General features: G+C 43.9%; 1 protein-coding gene across 2 annotated transcripts in view; it reads right to left on the bottom strand.

Moving 5' to 3' along the window:
- The window catches only part of PALS2 (protein associated with LIN7 2, MAGUK p55 family member), an 811,509-nt gene that overhangs the window by 563,141 nt on the left and 221,232 nt on the right, over window positions 1-27,136 (bottom strand). Inside the window, exon 3 of one of the 2 annotated variants that reach the window (XM_078663456.1) lies at window positions 26,900-27,018. In XM_078663456.1, coding sequence (XP_078519582.1) covers window positions 26,900-27,016 — 117 coding nt within the window. In that variant the 5' untranslated portion in view covers window positions 27,017-27,018. The remainder of the gene's footprint in view (window positions 1-26,899; window positions 27,019-27,136) is intronic. The other variant, XM_078663457.1, reaches the window with a different exon arrangement.

The following is a 27,136-nucleotide window of genomic DNA, read 5'->3' as shown; positions in this document are numbered from 1 at the left end:
TCGACATCGACCTCCTGTAACAATGAGACCGAGATGATGGCGAGGGGTCTTTCTCACGCCCCGACGGTGATGCATGTGATCTTGACGTCTGTTTTCTCCAGGCCCACGGGACTGCCAATGATAACCTCAAAGACTAATTATACCCCATTGTGTGCTTTGACGTCGAAACATGCTTTTTCCTTCTAACCAGTGTGGGACCATCTGGCCCACTTTTATAGAAGGTAATTAATTCTAGAATTCATTACTCCCAGAGTAGACGTTCTTCTCGATGGAGTTGTATGTGTTTTATGGGAGGATGAGGGAAGGCATAATCTCTTGTCCCTTCTCTGTTGTGGATTTAGTCGCTGGGGAACCTACAGGAATTTCCTGCGACATCGCTCCTAACGTTCAACATTGATGAGGAATGTTGTTTAAGTTTTTTTCCTTACTTCACCTGTATGCAGATCTTTCAAAAGAGGAGTGCTCTTTGAGTGGGGTTTGAGGCCCTCCAAGGCCACTTGAAGGTCCTACCTTTCCTCTCTCTTGCAAAGCATGGAGACGGGAAAAAGAACTGACTTAACAGTAACCTGTGGGGCATGATGGGATTGGGGAGGTCTTGGAGACCTTAAAGGCATGGTGTCAGTTTACTCTGTTGTGGTTTTCAATGCAATCTATTGGCTAATAATGCTTTCTATTCCCTTACCTTTTTCCTTTTAAATAGAGGATATATTTCTAAGGTCTAAGGTGTGCATGTTCTAGGTTATAGAAAGGCTAAATGTATGTGGTTATTTTATATGAAAAATTCAATGGAGCAGCCTTTATCAATCTGGTGAGCGCCATTTTCCACATACCATTTATAGGGTCACATTTATAGACATAGTAAAAAAAACTCACATTGGGCTCGGCGGATGGCAGATCGGACATAGACAGGTGGAGTCAGCGATCCTGGAGATCGAGGTCCAGCAGCCCAGGGACAACTACTGCCCAACAGAGACTGAACGAACACAAGTTTTGTGGTGTTGGACTTATGGATCTGCCTCAGCAAACTGTAATGTATAAAACTTTACTATGAGAAGGCGTGGCGGGGCGGGGGGTATGGCATGAGACGCTGGCCCGGCAAGACTTTGGGGTCCCCAAACTGACACTCTCCTTGGAGGGTGGGGGCAGGCCCCCGGAGTCAGTACTAGCCCATATTCCCCCATAACTGTTGATTTGTTCCTGGGGCGCTAGGTACTCTGCTAGTTGGGGATGTGGGTAGTTTTAAACATACGTAGCAGGGTAGCAGGGAGGGGGGGTTGGTGTCGGGGGTTCTATCTTCAATTTTACTGCACACAGTTCTCATGCAAGTTGGGGGGAAATGGGGGGTGATTATTGGTTATGCACAAAGATAATTTTTCTAACTTGGCAGTGTTACATGTTTCAAAGATTTGGCAGAAATATGGTTTGTCAAAATGAGTACGCAGTGGGATAAGAGTCTAAAGCTCCTAAGCTGGAACGTCCATTGGTTGGGGGACAAGGTAAAACAAAGCATTGTTCTCCAACACATAAAACCCCACTCCCCAGATGTCGCCCTACTCCAAGAGACACACCTAATCGGTAAGAACTGTAAGGCACTAAACAGATGGGGATACACAAGGGCAGCACATGCTGGCTTCACATCCGGCTCACGAGGGGTGGGCATCCTACTTAAACGTACCTTCCCGCTCAGCATCAAGCAAACCTGGACTGACCCACTGGAGCGCTACGCAGCGATCTCGGCACACTGGGAAGGGCACACCCTTACACTACTAGTAGTCTATATTCCACCAGGTCTCCAAATCCAATGATTGAAAGATCTTGGGGTGTTCATACTCTCCCTTCCCGAGAGGCAATTCGTACTGGGTGGGGACTTCAACGCAGTCATATCGGGCTCGCTCGACTGACATCCACCAGGAGACATCAGCACAGGGCACAACTGGCTCTTAAACTTTCTCGAGGCCTACGGCCTCACAGACCTCTGGAGAATGCGCCCTCCTGGTCTCCAACAATACACATTCTTCTCGGGATACCACCGCACCTTCTCGAGAATAGATTATAAACAAAACATGAGCATGCAAGACATCAGACACTTGGCAAGGGGCATTTCTGATCATTCCCCTTTGTGGGTCCATCTAACAATGGGGGAAAAGGGTAGGCTGTGTAGCACCCATTAACCCGTGGTATCTCCACAACCCAGAAATCAAAGCTGCGCTCACCCGGACCCGCGACCACTACTTCCAAGATAACAAGGGCACAGTTGACTCGCCTACCACCATCTGGGAGGCGTTTAAAACAGTAATCGGGGCCACACTCTCTTGGCCATAGCCCGGTTGCGCAAAGAAAAAGATAAACTGATGACTACTATTGAACATGATCTCCTTCGCCTCAAGGAGGCAGCGAAAGACGGAGAGGATCAGGCTGCTCTTCATAAATTGCAACTTAAGGTGGCTGAATACAAAGCAGTGGCAACTGAAGCTGTCAAAACCTTGGCGAGGGACAGGGATGGACGCCTATACGACCAAGGAGACAAAGCAGGCAAGCTGATCGCTTGGCTGGACAAAAAATAAAGGGCGAAAAGACTGGTACCGGAGCTCAAGAGTAGTTCTGGTATTATATTGACGGAATCCCACGACATAGTGCTTGAGTTTGCTACCCATTTCAAACGAGTGTATCAGAGTTGTTTGGAAATACCGGAGGAGAATTCCTCCACACTACTTGCAGACATCCAATTGCCCATCCTCGCTGACTCCGATAGGGAGGCATTAGAGAGTGCACTTACCAATGATCAACTGGCTACGGCGATTAGAGATCTCTGGCCGAGGAAAGCCTTGGGCCCAAAAGCCGTCTGCCCACTGAGCTTTACAAACTCAAGCCCAACAAACTGGCCCCTTACCTTAAGAATATGTTTGAAGACTGCAAAGAACTGGGCATACTCCTGTGAGACCAACGTGTCGCCCGCTGGTGGCCATACCCAAGGCAGGGAAACCGAAAGATGAGTGCACTTCCTATAGACCCATCTCCCTATTAAATGCGGAACCCAAAATCCTTGCTAAGCTACTGGCAAACCGGCTAAGGCAGGTAATAGACAAACTGGTTCATACCGACCAATCGAGCTTTATGACACACTGAAATACTGCACCCAATTTGCAAAGACTTCATGGAGTTTTGGGGCGTCAGGCCACCATACAGGAATACGCAATAGTGGTCTCGCAAGACGCAACAATGGCTTTCAAAACGCTCGAATGGCAATACCTTATGGCGGTCCTTAAAAAGTTGGGCTTCGGCCCTAATTTTATTGGATGGGTGCGGCTCCTTTACACAGAAGCAATGGCCCAAGTGGTAGTAACAATAACATTTCAGAAGTGTTCACTCTCGGCAGGGAGAAGCGGCAGGGATGCCCTCTCTCGACCCTACTCTTTGCCCTGTCCCTCGAGCCACTGGCGGCCTGCATACGGAGGGATCGTTCCATCAGGGGACTTAAATGGGTTGAGGGGAGGGAGGATCGACCCTCACTATATGCAGACTACATCCTTCTACATCTTGCCTCCCCTTGGAAGTCAATGAGGGTGGTCCCAGATATTTTCACACATTTCGGGAGAAACTCTGGCTAGAGAATTAACTGGGAGCAAGTTACTGTTATATGTCTTGCACGGAGACCCCCCTCCTGCCAAGAGACTGTCCGTTCCTGACTGCAACAGACTGATTTAAATATCTGGGTAATTTCATCTCAACTGATGCTAAAATCCGCTACGAACGGAATCTCCTCCCACCCCTGCCGAGGTTCAAGTGGAGGCACTGTAACCTGAAAGACGCTGCCACCATCTCTACTGGGACGAGCAGCGCTTTTTAAAATGAGGACATTGCCTTGTTTCCTATATGCCCTCCAGAACTTCCCAGACCCAGTTCCACCCAGGTTTTTTAAAGACATCGAAACCACCCAAAGAGACCTACTGTGGGATGGTAAACCATGCATATCACTTCACAAACTAACGCTCGGTCCAGTTGAAGACTAAATGTAGTCGAAACGCGTAGGCCGTCCTGTTGCTAACGCACAATGTATGTGGAAAAATAAAGAAAATGAACTTACCTGCTGCTGTGGTGCCGTGACTTCTGTGTAAAGTACGTGAAACCAGGGGACTTGAGGTGGTATGTGTATATATATATATATATATATATATATATATATATATATATATATATATATATATATATATACACACATATACATATATATACACACATATACATATATATATATATATACATACATATACACACACATACCACCTCAAGTCCCCTGGTTTCACGTACTTTACACAGAAGTCACGGCACCACAGCAGCAGGTAAGTTCATTTTATATATATTATATATATTTTATATATATATATATATATACTGTGATGTTTGTCTCCGTGAAGCATAACCTTTGAAAAAGTTCTTGGAAGAACGAAACATGTCCGGATTGCTGAAGGAATAAAAGGAAAATGAATGCAAGCTCAGTTGCGGTGTGCGGCTAATTTCTTCTCTGCAAGGAGGAGGTTTGGAGAAATACTTAACGGTTTGGTTCTACCGTAAGCAACGCACCCCCTGCAAGTGCGCCAGTGTCTACCCGCAAGGAACCCTTTTGTGTGCTGTGAAAGCGATCAAGGGTGGATAGATGATGCCAGAGACCTGCTCTGGCAAGGATCACAGCAAGCCTTAAAAGTGGGTTTTCGCAAGTGGCACAACTGACTTTGCATTACAAAATAACAGAAACAGTTACCCAAATGGAGGGTTAAAAAAGAAAATGAAAACTTGGAGAACTACAAGCACCACAATGCTCGGCGGTTCACTGGGGGCGTCCCACCGTGGGCGATGAAATAAAACATGCACACCTGTGCGAGGTCTAAGATCAGCAGCAGTGATGTTTGTCTCTGTGAAGCATAACCTTTGAAAAAGTTCTTGGAAGAACGAAACATGTCAGGATTGCTGAAGGAATAAAAGGAAAATGAATGCAAGCTCAGTTGCGGTGTGCGGCTAATTTCTTCTCTGCAAGGAGGAGGTTTGGAGAATATGAATATATATATATATATATATATATATATATATATATATATATATATATATATATCAATCAAACCAAAGAGTTCCTCGGTAGAAGAAAACGTGCAACGACACACCAGGAGTTGCTGTACTGCAAAGGTTTATTCGGCAGCAAAAAACAACAAACAACGCGTTTCACCTCTCGGCTTGTTCACGTTTGCCGTGGACCCAAAACAATAGTCCTTTTACGTTCTCAATGATTTGTTGTAAACATAAACAAAGGACTTTTTTGTGCACACCCTTTAGTGACATAAGTGTAGCGGACATATTGGAAAGGAGATTTCAGCATATATCACGTAATTCATTGGTTAAATCCATGTCTGATCCTGCACTTAGGTTATGGCAACAAATAACAGAGGTATTTGCAGGTTTTGTCTGAAAAAAAGCTTGTTCAAAGCCAATCATTGTTTACATATATTTACATGAATTGTATATAAATCATATGTGCACACCCCTCAGCAACATCAATGTAACAGACTTGTTGGAGAAGAAATTTCAGTATATATCATATAGTACATAAACTAAATCCATGTCTGATCAGATGATTATATATCTGCATATATATCTCCTGTTGTTTATATGCCCACTTGGGCTTAAACTATGCGATAGAAATGTGTCCACTTTGGACTTTGATTTAACCAATGAATTACGTGATATATGCTGAAATCTCCTTTCCAATATGTCCGCTACACTTATGTCACTAAAGGGTGTGCACAAAAAAGTCCTTTGTTTATGTTTACAACAAATCATTGAGAACGTAAAAGGACTATTGTTTTGGGTCCACGGCAAACGTGAACAAGCCGAGAGGTGAAACGCGTTGTTTGTTGTTTTTTGCTGCCGAATAAACCTTTGCAGTACAGCAACTCCTGGTGTGTCGTTGCACGTTTTCTTCTACCGAGGAACTCTTTGGTTTGAAATATTGGGTTTCCGGGACCCTGACAGCGACCCTTTCGCGAGCGGGCACTGGCTGCAATATGGGAATCTGGTGTGTGTGTGTGTATATATATATATATATATATATATATATATATATATATATATATATATATATATATATATATATATATAACCTACTGGCGGTCGCCAGTAGGTATATATAGTTAGGATTTTTGAAAATTCTATGTCTAATAACTTTGGCGTTTGTGGACGGAATTGGCTGAAATTTTCTGGAAAATGGAACATTTTGTTTCTGAGCAGCCCCTGAAAATTTGGGGGGGGGTTCGTCCAAGGGGGGCCGAGAAAAAAGGGGGGTCCCAAAACGTGTTTTTAACATTGAGTTTTCCATAGGGCGGTTGGCCTCACTTTTAGCCCGAACGGCTGAATGGATTTGCATGAAACTTGGCAAAATTGTAGGGACTGGTAGCCCGATGTGCCTTTTGTAGGTCTCAATATATGTGCTCCAGTGGATTTTGAGAAATTAACGTTTAAAAAAAGATATATATCTGTAACAGCGGACCGGGCAGCTCCCCGGTTCGCGGACCGGGGCGCGTACCAGAACTTCGCGTAGCGAAGCTGATTGGTTCTCCTGCGTCTGTCAACATTCTAAACAGTCCGGAGCGGCCGCCATCTTGTCTCTCGGTAGGATCGAGAGACAAGAGGAGGCCAAAACAAAGGGGGAAATAACCATAAGGGGGCATAGTAGATCCTCCCTGACCCCCTAGGTTTAATGTGGAGGCTTTAAAAGGGCCCCGCGGGGCAAAAAAAAATAAAAAAATTTTTGTTTTTTTGCGTGGGTAGCGCCCGGTCCGCGAACCGGGAAGCGTTCTGGGCAGCGTACTACAATGAAAAATGAATGATAGACTTTTCAAATGCTGTATGTTAATTGATTGTTGGTTTTGTTGATTATTTTTTATTTTCTTTATTTTTTAAGCATTTTTTTTTATTGTGATTGTGTTTCATAATTTATTAAACTTTCTAACATTTCATTGTCAGAAATTTCATAATTATCATGGAATATACATTGTAGTCTCTGAGGGTGTAAAATGTCCTCATTTGCAAGGAGGTTATCTACTGCTTGTACACATTGCAGTAGTTCATTGTCCCAAGTTTCATCGAAAAATTCAATGTCAATTTGATCAATTGTATCAATCAATTCTTGGCTGCTCTCTTGCAGGTCCATTTCAAAAGAAACTTGGTTTTCGCCTTCCATTTTGCCTGAAATTTGGATTAAAAAAATATATATTAGTAGAGATAGGGCAATGTTGGGAATAATTTTAGATAGGTATTTTTTATCAGTGAATTTATCTTTGGGCAGTGTATAGTATCAGAGTGGAAGTAGGAATATAAAAAAGTGTATGTGATTTAACGTAAGTAAATTCATAATTATACAAGAGAAGCCTAACTCCATCCATAACTATAACAGAGAAGTCTCTCTAAATCTATAACTACTACAGAGGGATAGTATATATCTATCAGAAAAAGTTTACCATATTAACTTATAGTGTACAATATACTTCAGTTTTAAAAATAAAAACTTACCTTTAGAAAGAAGTTGAAGGAATTAGTGAAAATACTATTGAAATGTACAGCAAGAAGTAGTAGTCAAAATGGCTGTGTTTTCTTCTCTTCCTTTATATATATTCAGGTATATAACCAATGAAATGTCAGGTAAAAAAAGTAGAAAATGAAAGTAACATATTAATTGGTTGTCAATTCCAACACTTCAGATGTGTTTTGTGAAGTAATTTACCTCAGGGTATTTAGAGAGGTCTATAGGCTAAATGACTAAATGGAATTCCAACCTCACTCTTGTTCACTCACTGCGTCTCTATTACTCTTAGTGTCTTTGACTGATCACTCTATCACTACTTGTTCATAATGCTTTCTCTGTGTAGTTGAAGCACACTAAGGGGAATATTATGAACACAGCCAATAAAATTATTGCTCTTTTTATTGGCAGAAAACTGGTGCAAAAGTGGTTTTAGTGGCAGTTTTCTGCCACAAAAGCAGCTTTAGCGACACATTTCTGCCAATAAAAGCTACAAAACTTTTATTGCCTATGTTGATGATATGGCTCTATGTTAATTACATTTCTTTGCTGTTTCAATTAATCTTTTTCTGTTATTTTTTGTTTTCTGTTTTCTATTTTTTCTCTCTGTTATTCCTCATGTTTTAATCTTATTTTGAACATTCACTCACATTCTCCAAGAAACTCTTCTTTGTTAATGTTATACTCTCTTTTTTTTTCTTTCACTTCGTTATCTATTTTGTTTTTCACAATTATACCCTCTTCTGTCTTTTCTTCGGTAAATAGATCTATTAAACAGTATCTCTTCTTTACTCCCTATAACTGTCTTTCTTTTAACATCACTCTCTGTTTCCTTTCCTTATACTTACACTTTTTTTTTTTTTTTTTTTTTTTTGGTTAGCTCCCGGTCGGCGTACCGGGAAGCTAACCCGGAAGCGAACCAAAAGAAATAGAGCTTGCCAGAGTGCTAAACATTCTAGCAATTTTTTTGGAAAGGGAAGGTAGTTCTGAAAAGAACTTTTTTAAAAATATTTTTGTTGTTTTATATTTTTTTTTTTTTTTGAACATTTTTTGTATTTTTTGAACGATTTTATATTTTTTTTGGTTTTTTTGGGGGGGGGGAAACAACAAAAAACAGGCGTTGAAAAGGGCTCAACAGGAGCAAAAAAAAATTACTGGGGGCGGTTAGGGCAATCATGGTGTTCATACGCCAGGTTTAGTGCATTGATGCTCATGTTGCCACAAGCTAATAATGCACGACAGTGCATACATAAGTGAATCATGTGCCCAAAATTTTCTTGAATATTTGGCACAGTTTCCCGTGCCTCTTCTGGTGTTAGAGAAATCGGTATTGTTGGTCTGGCCACAGGAGTTGGTCTTGGATTGTCGTGCATATCCCTTATTTCCGCCCGGCTGTAATTTAGGGGATGTTTCCTTGTCATGTGCCTGTGCATTGTGTGATTTCCATAGCTATATTTTTTGTCCGTCCCTCTGGACAATTGTTCCTTGCATATGAGGCAGGTGACATACCTTGCATTGACTTTTTTTTGGCCACGAGGTATTGAATAAAACAGCCAGATGAAACTGGCTTTCTTTCTGGAAACCCGGGGCAACTCTTCTAAAAATTGTGGTTCTTCTCCCTCCTCATCCATTTCTTCCTCTTCCTCCTCAGTGTTGGTCAGGACCTGGGGAGGTGGTCCTTTCTTCCCATGAGGAGGTGGTGGTGGTGGTGGTGGTGGGGGTCCACCAGCTGAAGCTACCAATGAAGCCATTTTCCAACAAGCAAAATAGGTCTTCCTCTCACAATGATGAAAGTCAGAGTGAGGAAAGAAGGAGGGGTTTTCATCATTTGGGAAAAAACAATACTTCTCAACCAATGAAAAGTGTTATTTTTAAGTCACCTGACCTAGCCTTCCATCATTATGAAACCAAAAGTGAAATGAACCAATGAAAAGTTTTATTAACAAGTCACATGACCTCTCACGCTCATGTTACGCGCTGCGGAACGCTCCCCGGTTAGCTTCCGGGTCGCTCCGCTTCGCGCCTCGGTCCGCGCCCCGGGACACTTCCGGGTGCGCTAACGCGATACGTCACAAGACGCATTTCGCGGCAACGCGATACGTCGCGCTTTCGCGCCGCGGATCGCTTCCGGGGAGCTGCGCCTCGGTCCGCGGCCGGGGGCACTTCCGGGTGCGCTAACGCAGTACGTCATAAGACGCATTCCGCGGCAACGCGATACCGTCACTATGTTGTTTTCTTACCGGTTCGCGTACCGGGTCGCGGAATCAAATTGAGCTAACGGGAAGCTTCCCGGTTCGCGGACCGGGAGCGAAACAAAAAAAATATTTTAAAAAAATTATTAATAAACATATAAAATATATTTTTGGATTTAAAGAAGAATACATTTTACAGCTATAGATATTAGCTTTTAAAAACCAATGAAATTCACTGAAAAAAACATAGGTTATAGACCATATATAGTTAGGAATTAGCATTTACAAAACCTTGAAAATTCACTGAAAAAACCATAGGTTATAGACCATATATAGTTAGGAATTAGCATTTAAAAAACCTTATTTTACTCACACAAAACCATTGAAATTCCATATATAGTTAGTTGTACTAACTATATATCGCGCACCCGCAATCCACTGCTGATCATGTCACATATTACATCATTCATGACATGGTCAGTGACATCACTGATGACATCACTGATGACATCTCAAATGACATCACTGATGACATCACTGATGACATCTCAAATGACATCACTGATGACATCTCAAATGACATCACTGATGACATCTCAAATGACATCACTGATGACATCACTGATGACATCTCAAATGACATCACTGATGACATCACTGATGACATCTCAAATGACATCACTGATGACATCTCATTTGACATCAATGGTCACATCACTGATGATATCATTAATGTGACAATACAATGCATCTCCTCACACTTTAATATAACCTCTGTTACACCCAGTGTTAAATACAGAATATATTTTTTTAAACAATTGACACACCAATACTAGTTACTACATACGCACTCACTGATTCCTACGTCTACACACACATTCACTCATTCACCCATACAATCATTCATACATACAATCACTCATCTTTACAACACTATCATATGCACTCATACACCCTATACAGACACTCACACTCTGCCACTCATCCTTGGAGTTACTCACACACCTAGTCAGTCCTGTAAAGAATCAATCACACTTCCATTTTCTAATCTATACAGTTAAACATAGAGTACCTTACATTTTCAAACATATTCTAACACATACTTACTCTCTTATAAATCATTGATACAAGAACACATTGATCTGCACAGAGTCACACATCTCCCAGCCAGCCACACACACACTCAGTCTCCCATACAAATACTTGGACAATCAATCAATAACCCATATAGTTACTCATATAGCTACTGATCAACACATGCAGCAGTTTACAGAATACCAGACATAATGATGCACAAATTAAGACAGTTTAGTCACTAACCTATGCATTCAGTGAGACACATTTAATCACTCACTCATACAGTCAGTCACGCACCTACTAAAACCTTCATTCAGACACTTATACATCCACTCATTCAGTTGTGATGTGATGTCATCAGTGATGTCATTTGAGATGTCATCAGTGATGTCATCAGTGATGTCATCAGTGATGTCATCAGTGATGTCACTGACCATGTCATGAATGATGTAATATGTGACATAATCAGCAGTGGATTGCGGGTGCGCGATATATAGTTAGTACAACTAACTATATATGGTCTATAACCTATGGTTTTTTCAGTGAATTTTCAAGGTTTTGTAAATGCTAATTCCTAACTATATATGGTCTATAACCTATGGTTTTTTCAGTGAATATATATATATATATATATACATATATATACACATATATATATATATATATATATATATATATATATATATACATATATATACATATATATATATATATATACATATATATATATATATATACATACATACATACATATATATATATATCTCCAAAGTTACACCAATAGCGAGTTGCGGTGTACAGCGCCAATATTAAAGCTCCAAACCGTGTCTTCTTAATCCTGCCAAAAAGACACGCAGCACTCGTGGGGGTCAAAAGCTTAGAACGCCAAACTTTATTTCAACAAACGCGTTTCGGGAAAGACTACCTTCGTCAGTGTCATAGAGAATGCATTTTGCAGCACCCTTTTTAAAGCGCGAGAGTTCTCGGGAATTGACACAAACAAGGGACCAAACCTCGTATTCTCATACGGGCGCCATCTTAGAACATGTTTGTCTAACATAGTTACATAATGCACTGTTGTAAAATTCAAAGGGCATGTGGCAGCAATGTTACACATAATTCCCAAATAATTAAATCTCGCCGTGGATCGGCAATTGCAACACTCAATCGTGTTGCCTTCTGTCCCAGGTCATAAACGTGTCCTCCTGATCAAATAGTACTGCATAGTATATAGGAGTGGTAAAGTTACAATAATGACACAAACTTAAGTGTGTCATGAAATTGTGTTCGATCACCTTCACATTTGTGTATCGAGTTGGACCATTTTCTTCTATGAAAAGGCCATAGTCCATATAATTTCAAACTTCTCACAATCTAGCCGTGGATCGGCAATGGCAACCCAATGGTTGCCCACATACAAAACCACTCTAATATTATTTACTATGCCTTGTACAACTAAATTATTCCCACACAATAGAATAACATATTTCAAGAATCACCTCATCATCACACCCAATTTACACGCTCATATAGTACATTTTTCAGAAAAGAGGGAAAAAATAAATAAAAATAGAAGAAAAGCGAGACAAAGCATTGTACGAAAATTCAGATCAGCAACACATAGCAATAATTCCATAATGTTACATATTAACAGACTTGGAATGTAAGATTCTATCCTATCCCAAATGTGCACACATTTCTTCCCCAATGTTAAAACCTGCCGGGGCCTTAGTTTCTAAGTCAACAATATAGCGTGACTCCAGTCTCCTGGCAAATGTCAAGGACATGGACTTTGAATGGCAACACAGTGGTAGCAGCTTTGGCTCTGGTAGAATGAGCACGATATCATTCTGGAAGTTGTATTTCGGCCAAAGCATAGCAGATCCTAATGCAAAGCATCATCAAGCAGGTCCTCTTCTGCACAGACTTTATCAGAGAATCTCACAAACAGCTGATCGTCCACCTGGTGTTCTCTGTTAGGATCAATATAAAAGCTCCGTTTCTTGGGCTCCAAATGATGAAGTCTCTCCTCCTGCGAGAGATGAGGCAAAGCATAGAACACCAGTAAGGTGATGTTTTGACCAAAATGGAACGAGTTACCACTTTAGGCAAGAAGGATGCTTTGGCCTGCTATAGCAGCATGTCTGGGTGGAAGATGATCAACAGTGGGTTGATACAGAAAGCATGAAGCTCACTCACACGCTGTGCCAATGTTATGGTGACAAGGAACGCTGTCTTAAGAGTGAAGCCGCAAGGGCCAGCTATGTAGCAGCTGAAAAAAGTGCACATCAGATATGCGAGGACCAAGTTAAGGTCACACTGTGGCTTGGCAAAAGGAGAGGGAGGAACCAAATGTTGTATCCTTTAAAGGAGCACAGAACACTTGGAGACGTAAACAATGAGGGCTGATTGTGTACCTGTAAAAAAGCAATAAGAGCTGAAAGGTACCCTTTAACTGTGCCCACAGAAAGGCCTTGCCAGATGAAGGATGAAATAAACAACAAAACATCAAAATAACTTTGCTTGGAGGGGATCTATCTGCCGAGTACGGGGCAAAGTCATAAATGTGTCCCAACAATAGACATACACATTTTTTGTTTAGGGACGTCTTGCTGCCAGGATGATATCAGCCACCTCCGAAAGAAAGGTCGAAGGTGTTCAGATGTTGCTGCTCAATATCCAAGCATGAAGGTGGAGAATTGCAATGGCCCAGGTGCAGAACCCTGCCCTGCTGTTGCAACAGTAGATCCTCCTGGAGGAGCAGCCTAAGTAGGAGACAGATGCTCATGCCAAGGAGTTCTGAATAACACAGCCATCATGTCCTATCCAGAGTCACTATGATGACTTGGGCCCAATCTGTCCTCATCTTCTTGAGAACTTTAGGAGTGAGTGGTATCTGCGGTAAAGCAACCATGAGTCAAAAGTTTCACTCGCAATGGAACAAGTGTCTGAGCGTGCGACACCTAAACTCCAATGCAGAGAATTGCTGACATGGTTTGTTCTCAGCAGTGGCAAAAAGATCAGGCCAAGGTTCGGTACATTTGCGGAAGGGACCTTGTGCCACCTCAGAGTGTAACAGCAACTCATTATGCTGAAGTTTTTAATGGATAAGCTCACCTGCCCAGGCATTCAACAATCCTGCTGCTAGGTGGTTCACCACCAGGAAAATTCCCCTGTGATCCAGCTATTTCCAGAGGCGCAGGACTCCCTGGCACATGGTCCATGACCTCCACCCTGTTTGTTGCAGTATCACAAGGTGGTGGTGTTGTCCATAAGCACCTGTACCAGCATTCTCTTGACAGACCGAAGGAAGTCTTTCAACACCAAGTGGAAGGCCCTCAGCTCCAGAGGGCTGCTATGGAGCTGGGTCACCACTGGATGCGGAGTAGGGAGAGGGGTCTGCCACTGACCCAATCGTAGTCCCATAACAACCACTGCAGATTTTTTCAATTCTCCTCACATATCTGGATGTAGTCAGAGAGGTCTCCTTGATGTTGGCCCCACAGACATTTGATCCCACTGCAAAGCCCGCATATGCCACATGGAGAAAGGAAGGACATCCACCCATGTTCTTTAATCTGAGAGATTGTGGACATCAGAGACGGGGTTAAATGTGACTTCGGCACATTGACAGTGAATCCTAAAGATGAAAGGAGATTCACATTCGTCAAGTGGTGGTTCACAACTGCCTAGGGCGAACCCGCTTTCAACAGCTAGTCGTCGCTGTAGGAAAGACTTGAATCCCTGACCTTAGTAGGTTTGCGGCTGCACAGCCATCACTTTCATGAACACCCGATGGGCACTGTTGAGACCAAAGGGGAGCACAGCAACACGGAATTGGTCCTGTTCCAGGCAGCACCGACGGGCCAGTAGGACAGGTATATGAAAATAGGCGTCCTGCAGGTCCAATACCACCATCCAGTCTCCAGAGTTGTTGCCAGACAATGCTGGTCCAGAGTACGCATCTTGGATTTTTGGTTTGGGAGGAAGGCATTGAGAGGGTGCAGGGCTAAAATAGGGCAGGGACCTCCATCCTCTTTTGGCACCAGAATGTAGCGTGAATAACCACCACAACCTACTTCTGGGGCAAGCACCCTTTCAATTGCCCCTTTGGTCAAAAGGAATTGCAATTTCTGCCACAAAAAAGACAGACAGTCCTCCATCAGTCGGGGTAGGGGTGCTGTACTCCACTAAGAGCATGCTAAAGAACTTGGCAGATGAGACCACAAAGGGGGACAGAGGAGTGGGTTGCCCATTGACCTCGATCACTGGGGCGGTGAGCATCACAGTCTCTACCACAAAACTGCTTGGGCACCTTATTGAGGATGGATTGGCCTATGGTACGGGTGCCTCTGCCAAAATGGTGAAAGTAATGATACGGCAGATACGGTTGCCAAGGTCAGTGAGACAAGCCCATGGATTGTGGTGTGGCCCTACTCTTCTTGAACTGCGCTAGAGCGGAATCTGCCTTTTCCCCAAACAGGCAAGTCCTGTTAAAGGTCATGACCATGAGGAACAATTGGAAATCGTCTGAAAAAATAGTTGACTGCAGACAAGCATGGTGGGAATGGCTACACTAGTGCCAATGGTCTGCACAGATGGAATCTGCAGTGTTTAAGTCCTAACAAATTGTCAACTTGGCCACCTCACGATTGTCCAGTATAGCCTGGGCAAGAACAGGTCTGAGCTCTTCAGGAACACCTCGGAGGACTTGAGCCACCAATTCCAAAAGGGTATGTCATCAAGCTTTCAGGGGAGGAGTGCTGAAATAAAAAGACAGGGTTGCCTGGGGGAAGGCGATGCTGATTGTCACCTGGCTATGTACTGGGGGTCCACAACAAGGTTTGGCCCACACTTCCAACAAGTTATCCGTAAGTGCTTCATTAAAAGGCAAGAGGGGCTTAGTGGACGTTTGCCCCAGCTAACTGACTTCTGTCAAGACATTGGTCTTGACCTTGAAAGTGGGGATCTGGATTTCAAGCAATTCAGCCACCTTGCGCGTCACCATGGCATAAAAAGCTCTCCCTTCAGTGGCAGGACCAGTAGGTTAGATAAACCTCGGCTAAGGGGAGGTCTAAAGCTGACCAGCTTCCTGCAGGTCATCATGCCAATTATTTTCATGGTATGACTGACCAGTCATCCCCCAAGTCATAATCAGTCTGAATCGGTTTAACATAAGGAATGCAGGCTATATGTTCTCCATTGTGGAGGCGGCAGGTCAAGTGGAAGAAAAGATTCCTCGACAGTAGCCAAAAGCGGCCATGGTCGAGATTGAACCAGCGCAGACTCAGTCAGAGAATACAGAAGGTACACTGTCTTCTCATGTTCATGGAGTCAGCATCAGCTTTAAGTCCCAAGAACCGTGAAGACAGTCGAGCAGGAGTAGGTACTAGAGCTGGAGGTGTCCCAGTCATGGTCAGGTAGGGTCCAACTGGACCAGAGGGCAAACACGCCAGCAGTATTCCAGATGGAATGCCTCTGGGCTCTACGGGACCCAAAGGCGTGCCAGAGGGAGTCAACAAGTATCCAGGGAATCAGAGTATGGCAACACAAAATTCTTTGATCTGTTTCAGTGTGGCGGACAGCCCTAGAAGCTCTGGTTGTGTCGGTACAAGTTGTGGGATAGGCTTGATTGTCAATCAACTTCAGGAGCGAGATTGAGATGTATGGTGCCGCCCCACACCTCCTTAGAAAAAAGTGAAAGGCAGGAAGGTACCAAGGTCTGCTTAAATTTCTTATGACTACCAACGACTCTGATCGAGATGAAGTCTGACAACATTACGAGCAAAGGAGGGAAGCAGAGTTTTTTTATAACAGATTTTTGTCCAAAGTTCTCAAAGACTGAAAAAAAACTACACTGGGCAACCAAAATTGTAGAAACTGCACCTAGACAGCTCAATTGTCTTTCCTTCCCTTGAAAAAACTGTCCATTACTCACAAAACAAACAGTATACTTAATGGATGATCTGCAATTAGATCCTCTGACAGACTGAAAACTGCTAGAGTCAGGCACTGGCAAAATTGGTGAATTGGTGTGCAAAAGGTGGTTGCATGCATGCATAATTAAAGATGATACTTTGTTGAAATCCAACCACAAAAATAATATTTCTCCATCTTGCAACAAAGATAAATGCCCTACACAACACATAGTCCACACCCATCATATCAAGTTATTTTACAAGTTAAATATACTCTATCAATTTTCACCGTTTCACTCCACACAGCTTTTACTGAGTCACACACCACATTGGAAACAATACTTAGAGTGGGCTTCATGTCTGCTCTTTGCTTAAGACTAGACGGCGCTCTTGTCCTTTGCATTTCGTGACCCTAATTTGATGGTTTTCCTCCTGCTTTAGTTTGCCCCACCCTAGGAGCTTTCATTTTTTACCACACTTTTTGAATGGTTGAGTGGCACCTTCCACTCCTGAATTTGGGGAACTATTGGTTTCTTTTACACCGCACTGTGTATTTTAGCAGTCATTGAGAGTGGACAGCTTTCCATGAACTCTCCCCATCTGCTTGTTCAACTGTCACATTCCCTCCCCTGTGGTCTTTCTTCCTCACACACCCCAGGTCCAATCTTCCCCTGGGTCAGTCCCCTTACAACTTTTCCCTTTATTGGGTTTTTAATATTTTCTGCCTCGGACTGGCAACTGCACACCGATACCAGGGCAACACACTTTGCACATAACCAGGTGCATAAATGATTTTTTAATTTAACATTCAAAAATATCAGTCAGACATCAGGGAGCAAAACATTTTTAAAAATTCAAAATGTCCACTGGTACGTCAGCCATTTGGAAATGCTTTTTCTTTATGACAAAATACATTCTAACATTGCATGTACTGATGCATCAGCAACCATTTTTAGGTCGAGCTGACGTTAGCATTCATGCGAAGCATGAATGCTGTCAGCTCGACAACTAATGTGATCCGTTTTTAGGAGAGTGGACACCAAAGTGTTACGAGCGTTTTCAGTGCCGGATTTCACCTCGGGAGCGCGCAGCATTGTCTGCAGTGGCAGTGTCAGTTTCGCTTTTTTATTACTTTCGTTTTTCCCGAGGCTGGCTGAGGCTGGCTTGGAATGAACAGGCTTGCCCCCGCGCATGCGCAGAGTAACTCACAGCCCTTGCTTTTACAGACGCAGGCAGCCCCCACCCCTCTGCATGCACGCACACACAGGCGAGCGCATGCACACGCAGGCACACACATACAGGCACACAGACACTCGCTCACACACACACACACCCCCCTCCCCCACAGTCACACGCACGCACACATACATACAAAGCCCGCCCGCCCGCACATGCTTTCCCCGCGGCCCCCGCCTCCCCCGCGCCCCCCGCCTCCCCCGCCTCCCCCTTCCCCGCTCCCCCCGCCTCCCCCTTCCCCGCTCCCCCCGCCTCCCCCTTCCCCGCTCAGCAACGCACTCACCGGCTTCTTTCGTGCGGCGGCTCTCCTCAGCTGCAGGGCCCGGCAGCAGGACTCTTCTTACCTCCTTCTGCACCGGGGCGCAGGGTAGGCTCCTGCCTGCTCCGGTGCTCCAAACACGGCGGCTCCGTCCAATCGCGGCTCTTCCGTGGGAGGCGGGGTAGGCTCCCGCCCTCCTACTTCCTGTTGTCGCGCCGGCCTGCCTGACTTCCTGGTCGCAGGCCGGCAGAGTGACGGCAGTGATTTGCGGTATGTATTTAGTTAGTTATTTATGCATTTTTATACTTATCCTGGCATGCTGTGCCTTACACCCCTGGTAGTACTTCAGCACCTATATATGTTGTTGTTTGGTATGCTTTACTTTTGGTTTGGGCTAAGATATCGAGGTTTTTATTGTACTTGCATGTTCTACAATGCTAACATGGCAGTATGCCAGGATTTCTACATAACGTTTTATACCATGACCGTATATTTGTGGAAATGTCCTTGTATGTTCTGCCTTACGTGCATGGTACACACATCTTGTACGGCATACTTAACTTCTGTGACAGTATGTCAATGTTTATACATGTCTTTTTCACGTAGTGGCTTACATTTCTGGCATAATCTCAGTTTATGTATGTATTTTCATGTTCTGTCTCACATACGTGTCAGTATCTCAGCGTTTACCCATATTTTTGCATGTTGTGCCTCACGGTATTAGTTGTGTCTGAATTTTAGACATGTACTTTCATTTTGTGGTTTATATTTTTGACCATTTTCAGTGTTTGTGCAAGTCTTTGTATGTTTTGCTACACATGCGTGGTGTAGCCGTATCTCAGTGCGCACATGTCCTTGCTTGTTAGGCCCTACATTCTTAGCAATAACTCAGTGTTTATACATGTCCTTGCTTTTTGCGACTTACATTTGTGGTACTCTTTCAGTATCTCTGTGCCATACGTGCTCGACAGAATCCCAATCTTCATACATGTCATTTCATGAGGTGCCTTACAGGTGTGATCCTGGGAAACCACTGTATAAACCCCACCCCCCCGCCTCCGTTTCTCCTATATGCCAACATTTCGGTGTTGTGGAGGGAATTATCATAATGTAAACACGTTCTTGAACTTGTCCCTTTTAGGTTTCCCTGGCAGCGCCTTGGGGTATAAAATAACCCTCTTCCTGAGCTCCATATGCACGTCTGTGTTGTGGCTATTCATACTTTTTCAGAGAGATGCAAGAGAAGCGTTTCCAGGCGGAAGTGCCCCCTGTGACCTTGAATTTGTAAAGTGTGGGGGCGGGGTGCTCTGTCTAAGGATACTTTAGAATGTGCACGTCCTGCCTCTCCCCATGGGTGCGGTGGGATTGTTGACACAGGTGGGACCTGTAAATGTGTGGCCTGGAGCGCTATACGTGGGCGTTTCTCAACACTGAGCCAGCGCTTCGAGGGGCCTACTCAGCACGCTGCTTCTTTTCTATAATTTATTGAAGGCGGCCAGATGCGTCAGTGGGATATATATACCTGTTGAAAGAATCTATAGGTTAATGGTTTAACTTCTGGGATCGCCAACGCAAATTTCTATACTTTCATGATAAATAAAACATAACTCTTTTAGGTTGGGTAATAGGACCATTTCAAGTACTATGCGGGCCGTGAGAGCACGTGGTATATAATGCAATTCACATGTAAAAAATAAACAAATAACAAACCCTACTTGCAAATGAAACACGATTTTCAGTAAAGTGCAGGCGGTGGCAAAAAGTGGTGAATGTACGTGCAGTCTGTGTGCAAAAACATCCAGGGCCAAATGTGTGTGCACTGCTTGCGAAATACTGGCAGTAATTTGTGACCAGTAAATATTTTTATGAACCGATCTATGTACCATTAGGTCGGATTGTAAAAAGAAAAAATTGGATTGCCTCCTAATTTGACCTACTTAATATTCATTAATTATAATTAAGTAATATTCAAATTGCAGCTCAGTTCAATTGACCACAAGCACACGGATAGTGGCCTCCAAGAATCAGCATGCCACCATGTCTGTCATTTATTTTCAATAAACTTATTTTTTTTAATGCAGCTCTTTTGTTTTAGAGGAAACTGGCATGCATTTAAATAAAAAGTTTGTTCAAGAGGTGGGTGTGGTCCCCTGGACCACTACCTACTCGCTAACAAACTTAATTTTTTACATTCACAAAGTAGGTGTCCCTGCGGAATCCTTGCCCTTTGTGAATCAGTTACCACCTCCTTTCAGGAGTCTTTAGCCTAGCAAGGTTTTGCGACTGAATTTGTGGTCGCAAACCATTGCAGTTTGGAAGGGATGTTCTAATCTAAACACACCCCTTCCGAATTATTTGGTACTTCTAAAACCTTTTTTGCGATTCGCTGTGCACATATTTACTTAGTTATTTGCAGTTTTATATAGCCCAAACTGGACTTAAATGTATTGTAGTACTTTTCATGAGCACCAGTTACATTACAGAAAGGCACATTCATTTTTTGTTTTGTTTTTTGGCACGGGGTGATTAAGTGACTTGCCCAGAATAACAGGAAGTTGAGCTGATGCCAAGACTCAAACCTGGTTCCCCAGTTCAACAGTCGAGAGCTCTGTAATAGCAGAATGGAGTTAATATATACTAAAAAGGCATTTAATGGTTGATAATCCGGTGATTAAAGAATCGCAGCATTGCGGCCATTATAAATGTATTTGTAGATCTGGCCCCTGGATTCCTCACCCCTACTACAGTTAAGGTGTGTTTTGATACACACTGTGCCTCCAGTCAGGATTCATTGCAACAACAACAACCAGGTGAAGGGTGGAATGCTTGAATTAATCTCAGCACACTGGCACAGGGCCTCGACCACAGTCAATTATTTTTCTCCACTATGCCACCTCAGTTTGGACCCAGCAAATCAGTCTTGAGCCTGCTCTAATGAAAACAGTCCAACCCAAACTGCCAGGCAAGGTCCTCACTGAACAAGAAAGCAAGCAACCTAGGACCAGTTTTTCCCTGATCAGGGTTTATCAACCAGGTATAGCTTGATTCCAGGTGCACAGTGAGCACGGGACCCATGTCTAAGCATACCCGACACACACAGGTTGTCACCTACAAAAACAACAAGATAATGGGTGGAATGCATGAATTAATCCAGGTCACTGTCAATCATTCGGGCCGCATCCCAGTCAATCATTTTTCGGCCACTGTGCCACCTCGGTTTGGACCCAGCCATATGCAAATCTGTCTTGAACCTGCTCCAATGGGAACAGTCCAGCCCGACTGCCAGGCCAGGACCTCCATGAAACAGAACACAAGGAACCTAGAACCTGTTTTGTCCTTTTTAGGTCGAGCGACCTATCAGCGGGAGCGAGATATATATAGGGGCTTATCGAGAGTTTACCTTACTGGCGATTTGATACTGTGCCCGTGCGCTTTTAGGTCAATGCGCAAGCGCATTGACCTAAAATGCGCGTGCACAGCATCAAATCGTCAGCCATCTGTTGCCCAGCTTGGTGTCGCTCCACCCCCTGCGGCATCAAAGGCTTTCACGGCCGGCCGGCCGTGCTTTCAGTTTGCCGCTCCACCCCCTGCGGCATCAAAGGCTTTCACGGCCGGCCTCTGGCCGTGACTCGCATTTCTCCTTCCTTCGTGCCCAGCCCCCTCACCCACTTCTATTTTCATCATTTCATAGTTGGCATTCAAAACAAATAAACATTGACCGAATTATCTATATAGCTTACAGTATGTGCAGCTGGAAAATGTGTGTGATCTTGACAATGAACAGTTTATCCCATAATATTTAGAGCCAGTAACTTGCTGCCCAGTTACCTTGCAGCCTCTGTACTTCCAGGGCCGGGGGACTTAAAGCATCGCCACCAACTGACAGGGCATCAGACTTCTATACCTTCAACAACTTTCAGAAACACACCCCCGTCTCATACTTTCTGGATTCCAGGCGCTGCATCTTGTTTTGTGTGTGCAATGTTTACAATTTTTGCATCCTTGCTTAAAAATGCGAGTATTTCAATGTTTTAGTTATGCGAAGTCTCTTCTTTCTCCGTGATTTAAAAGGAATAAAAACATTCTTAACACACGTTAACGTCCGGCGCCACTTCAGTCGCAACTAACTGGATTTTATTAAATGTTGACTATTGTTGTGCTCTCTTAACTTGCGCAGCCAGGTATTGAAAGGTTGGTATGTGGTTGCTGCTGCCCCACCACATCCACCACATGCACCACCACTACATCCACCACGACATCCACAACCACCACCGCATCCACAACCACCACCGCATCCACCATCCCCCACATCCACCACCACCACATCCACCACATCCAACACATCCACCACCACTTCCACCACCACCGCATCCACATCCACCACCACATCCACCATCACCTCCACATCCACCATGACATCCACCGCCACATCCACCACCACCACATCCACCACCACCGCATCCACCACCACATCCACCACACCCACCACCACACCCACCACCACCACATCCACCACATCCACCACCACATCCACATCAACCACCACTTCCACCACCACTTCCACCACATCCACCGCATCCACCACCACCACATCCACCATCACATCCACCATCACCTCCACATCCACCTCCACATCCACCTCCACATCCACCTCCACATCCACCTCCACATCCACCTCCACATCCACCGCCACATCCACCGCCACATCCACCACCACCACCACATGCACCACCACCGCATCCACCACCACATCCACCACCACCACATCCACCACCACCACATCCACCGCCACATCCACCACCACCACATCCACCGCATCCACCACCACCACATCCACCGCATCCACCACCACCACATCCACCGCATCCACCACCACCACATCCACCACCACATTCACCACATCCACCACCACATTCACCACATCCACCACCGCATCCACCACCACCACATCCACCACCACATCCACCGCCACATCCACCATCACATCCACCGCCACATCCACCGCCACATCCACCACACCCACCACCACCACATCCACCACCCCCACCACCACTACATCCACCACCCCATCCACCACCACCGCATCCACCACCACCGCATCCACCACCACCACCGCATCCACCGCATCCACCACATCCACCACATCCACCACCACATCCAACACATCCACCACCGCGTCCACCACCACCACATCCCCCGCATCCACCACCACCACATGCACCACCACCACATGCACCACCATCACATGCACCACCACCACATGCACCATCACCACATGCACCACCACCACATGCACCACCACCACATGCACCACCACCACATCCACCACATGCACCACCACCGCATCCACCACACCCACCACCACCACATCCACCACCACATCCAACACATCCACCACCACTTCCACCACCACCGCATGCACCACCACCACCGCATCCACCACCACCACATCCACCACCACCACCGCATCCACCACCACCATATCCACCACCTCATCCACCACCACATCCACCACATCCACCACACCCACCACCACCACATCCACTACCTCCACCACATCCACCACCACCTCCACCACATCCACCACCACCTCCACCACCACCACATCCACCACCACCACCACATCCACCACCACATCCACCACCATCACCACCACATCCACCATCACCACCATCACCACATCCACCACCACCATATCCCCCAGATCCACCACCACATCTATATGTGTGTGTGTGTGTGTGTGTGTGTGTGTGTGTGTGTGTGTGTGTGTGTGTGTGTGTGTGGCTCTGTGTGTGTGTAGGTGCAAATGCAATGTTCTTGGATTTTCGTCACAATAAAATACACTGAACATAATCTTCACAAAATGTATTTACAAACGTTTAAGCTATTGCCATAATAAATTACAATACATTTTATTTAAGTATTAATTATTTACAAAATTAAAAGCCATTGTTATTTGTAATGTCAATACATGTAAGTCACGTAAATACAACACACATTACATTACAAATGCTATAGGTGTCACATTTGCGAAAGTTAAAACTATTGACATTGTAACTGACAAAGCTATTAATTTTGCTATTTTCAAAACCAACACATAAATAAAAAAAGTGTCATTTACAATACCAATCGCTCAAACTTTCCTAATGCGAGACCTATTGCATTTCCAATGCTTGTTGGATTTTTGTAATACTTTCTGCAATACCAAAGCAAGCTTGCACTGGCAAGCTAAAAGCTCTCCAATTGGTTACTTCAGGTGAGAAGATTGGACCTGCCAAGTCTTGTTCTCTCATTGTTAAAACTAGTCTCTAAATGGATGTATAATACTGATCATCAATCATGCATGGTAAACACAAACCTTACAGAGTTGGGGCTAAATAAAAAACCCACCTATTTTAGTTAAAAAAAATTGCCATCATGGTCAGATCACTACAACTGCGTGGACCTAGGACTTCCCAAGAAAAATATCAGGAAATTGACAGAAGACGGCCCACAATGCAGCTGCTTGCACTTTGTTTAAAATCATGATGTTTGACTACATCTCTCCAGCTCTGCTTCCTATTTGTTAGGTGCCTCTAGATAGGCGTACCAGAGTCCATCCAGCATCATTCTGGAACCGAACAACCTCCAGTCGTCTGTTGCGACCTAACCCTGTTCAGTTGCAATCCTATATTTTGCTGAGAGCATGCATTCCAGACAGAATGCATGCTCTCACAGCAAAGATCAGGGGTGCAATTCATCCCTGCACCCCGTGGCAGACACCTCAAGGTGTCTGCCACCGGGTGCAGGGATCAATAGGGGGGCACCATAGGTGCCCACTAGGCAACCATTCTTTGGCCTTACACCACTTGGAGCCCTGCTGGGGGCACCCAAAGCGGTTTCACACTGCTTTTTGTGCCGGCAAGGCCATCACAAAAAGGCAGTGGGGAAACTGCCATTGTAATCCCTCTGCCGGAAAGAAACGGCTGGGGGATTACTGTGGGCCTTCCAAATGGCAGACAGGCTCTCCAAGCCCGTAGCATACCTTTCGGAGGACTGATTCGGATACTGGTCGGAGCCATTCCTGCCCGCATCGTAATCATGCCCTTAGTGTATTAGACATTGAGCTTTTTATGGTATTGGGAAGCATTTTTAGGACACAAACAGACTTATCACAATCTATCTCCAGCAATCTAACTATAACTGTCAGACCTCACTTATGACAAGGTCAAATTTAGAGGAAGGTCTTTATGTTTACTACAAAAGTCATAAATGTAATTTACTCCAAGTCATTTTGATTAACCCCAAGATCATCAGCCATTAAGAACATGAAAACAATACTGTTTCTTCTGTGACTTTTTTATTTATTAGGGTGATTACCTCATTATAGGTCACTTACGACAATCTCCAGTATTTTCAACTGCATATCATTGCTTTTTTTGAGTGTTTTAGGTGTTCACATGAAATTGCAGAAAACCAGAAACATGTCTATTATGATCTGGAAGAAGGTGGTCACCCTTTTCTTGATTTTCCACCTGTGTTTCAACCAAAGTTTTAAGAGCACCATACAACAATATGACATTTTGGCAATGTGAACTTCATCAAAAGAACCATATCCCAGCCATGAATATTTTCAAATCTTCATTTTGGTTTTCCAGATTTTACCTCTTAAATTCGGCCATGCAATGAAAATAATCACAGCAACTGAAAGTCATTATGAGGCCCGGACGACAAAACATCAATGTAGAAAAAAAAATAAACTGTTCCCGTCTGATGAAATGTTTTGTCCACAAAATTATTTTAGAATAAACTCTGGTCACCAAGGTAACAAGCTTCACCCTATTCGCATCGCCTGCTGGATCAGTCAGACTTCGGAATTTACAGAAAACGAATCAAATGAGAGCCACATGCACTGGCCACCAGAAAGGACATCTTGCCATTTCTAGAGCTTTGCTTTCATCTTTTAGTCTTCTTCTCCATCTCCTGTTGAGAGTATCTGGAGCGGTTAAAGACAGTTTAGGAACAACCTCTAGTCTTATATTACCTAACTGAAGTTTTCCTACAAGACTGATTAAAAAAAAAAGTAATTAATGGGCACTAACAATTTGCCACTGGTCAACCCACAAGTAGTCACATGGGGAGCAATGCCTAAATGCCAAGATTACTTGCTGGTTTAGGTATAATTTGTCGCATTTATCTGGTCGCTCAGCAAAGGAAGACTTGTAAACATGCAGTTTCGGGATTTTTCAAATGGATTATTTTTTTTTCCAATTATGTCACACGTCACAAATGTTACTGTAAAGTCAACTCTTCTCAAATCGAGGTTTAACTTCTTTATTGGCAACTCTGCTACAAGTATAACAGCAACATCAACAAGGAAAGACTCTTCAATAACTGTCCCGAAAAGAATCCCCCCGTACATTCCTATTCCCGTACATTCTTATTCCATTGGTGATGCCTCTAGCATTCCAAGCATGGAATGCTCCAACACCATAGTTACTTCTCGCAGATTACCTTCTAACAGTACTACTGGGAACGCCGATCAACAAATGTATTGGCTGAATCTACAAACTGCATTTAATGTTGTCATTACAGTAGATGCTTATGTTTAACTATATAAGTGTGTTCAAAATCACAAATACACTTTTCACTTCAACAATAAAGAAAATACCTTTGCAAGGGACCTTACAATTGGGTGATCCATAATTCCCTTTAGGAAAATCATGTCGGTCTCATCTGCACAAGTTGATGTGGGCAATTCCTTAAGGTTGTCTGAAACATGCTGCATTGCTGGAGAAAAAAGAAAATAAAATTTAGTGCCAAATATTAAAACTTTTTCGTGAAATATGATACTGCAAAGGCAATAGAAGGCTATTCTTTTACTCGCTATAAAGAAAAAGTATATTTT

This window comes from Lissotriton helveticus, chromosome 10, assembly GCF_964261635.1.
Source record: "Lissotriton helveticus chromosome 10, aLisHel1.1, whole genome shotgun sequence".
Classification (NCBI taxonomy): domain Eukaryota; kingdom Metazoa; phylum Chordata; class Amphibia; order Caudata; family Salamandridae; genus Lissotriton; species Lissotriton helveticus.
Note: the sequence above shows the minus strand (reverse complement) of the source record. Positions and strands in the feature narration are given on the sequence as shown.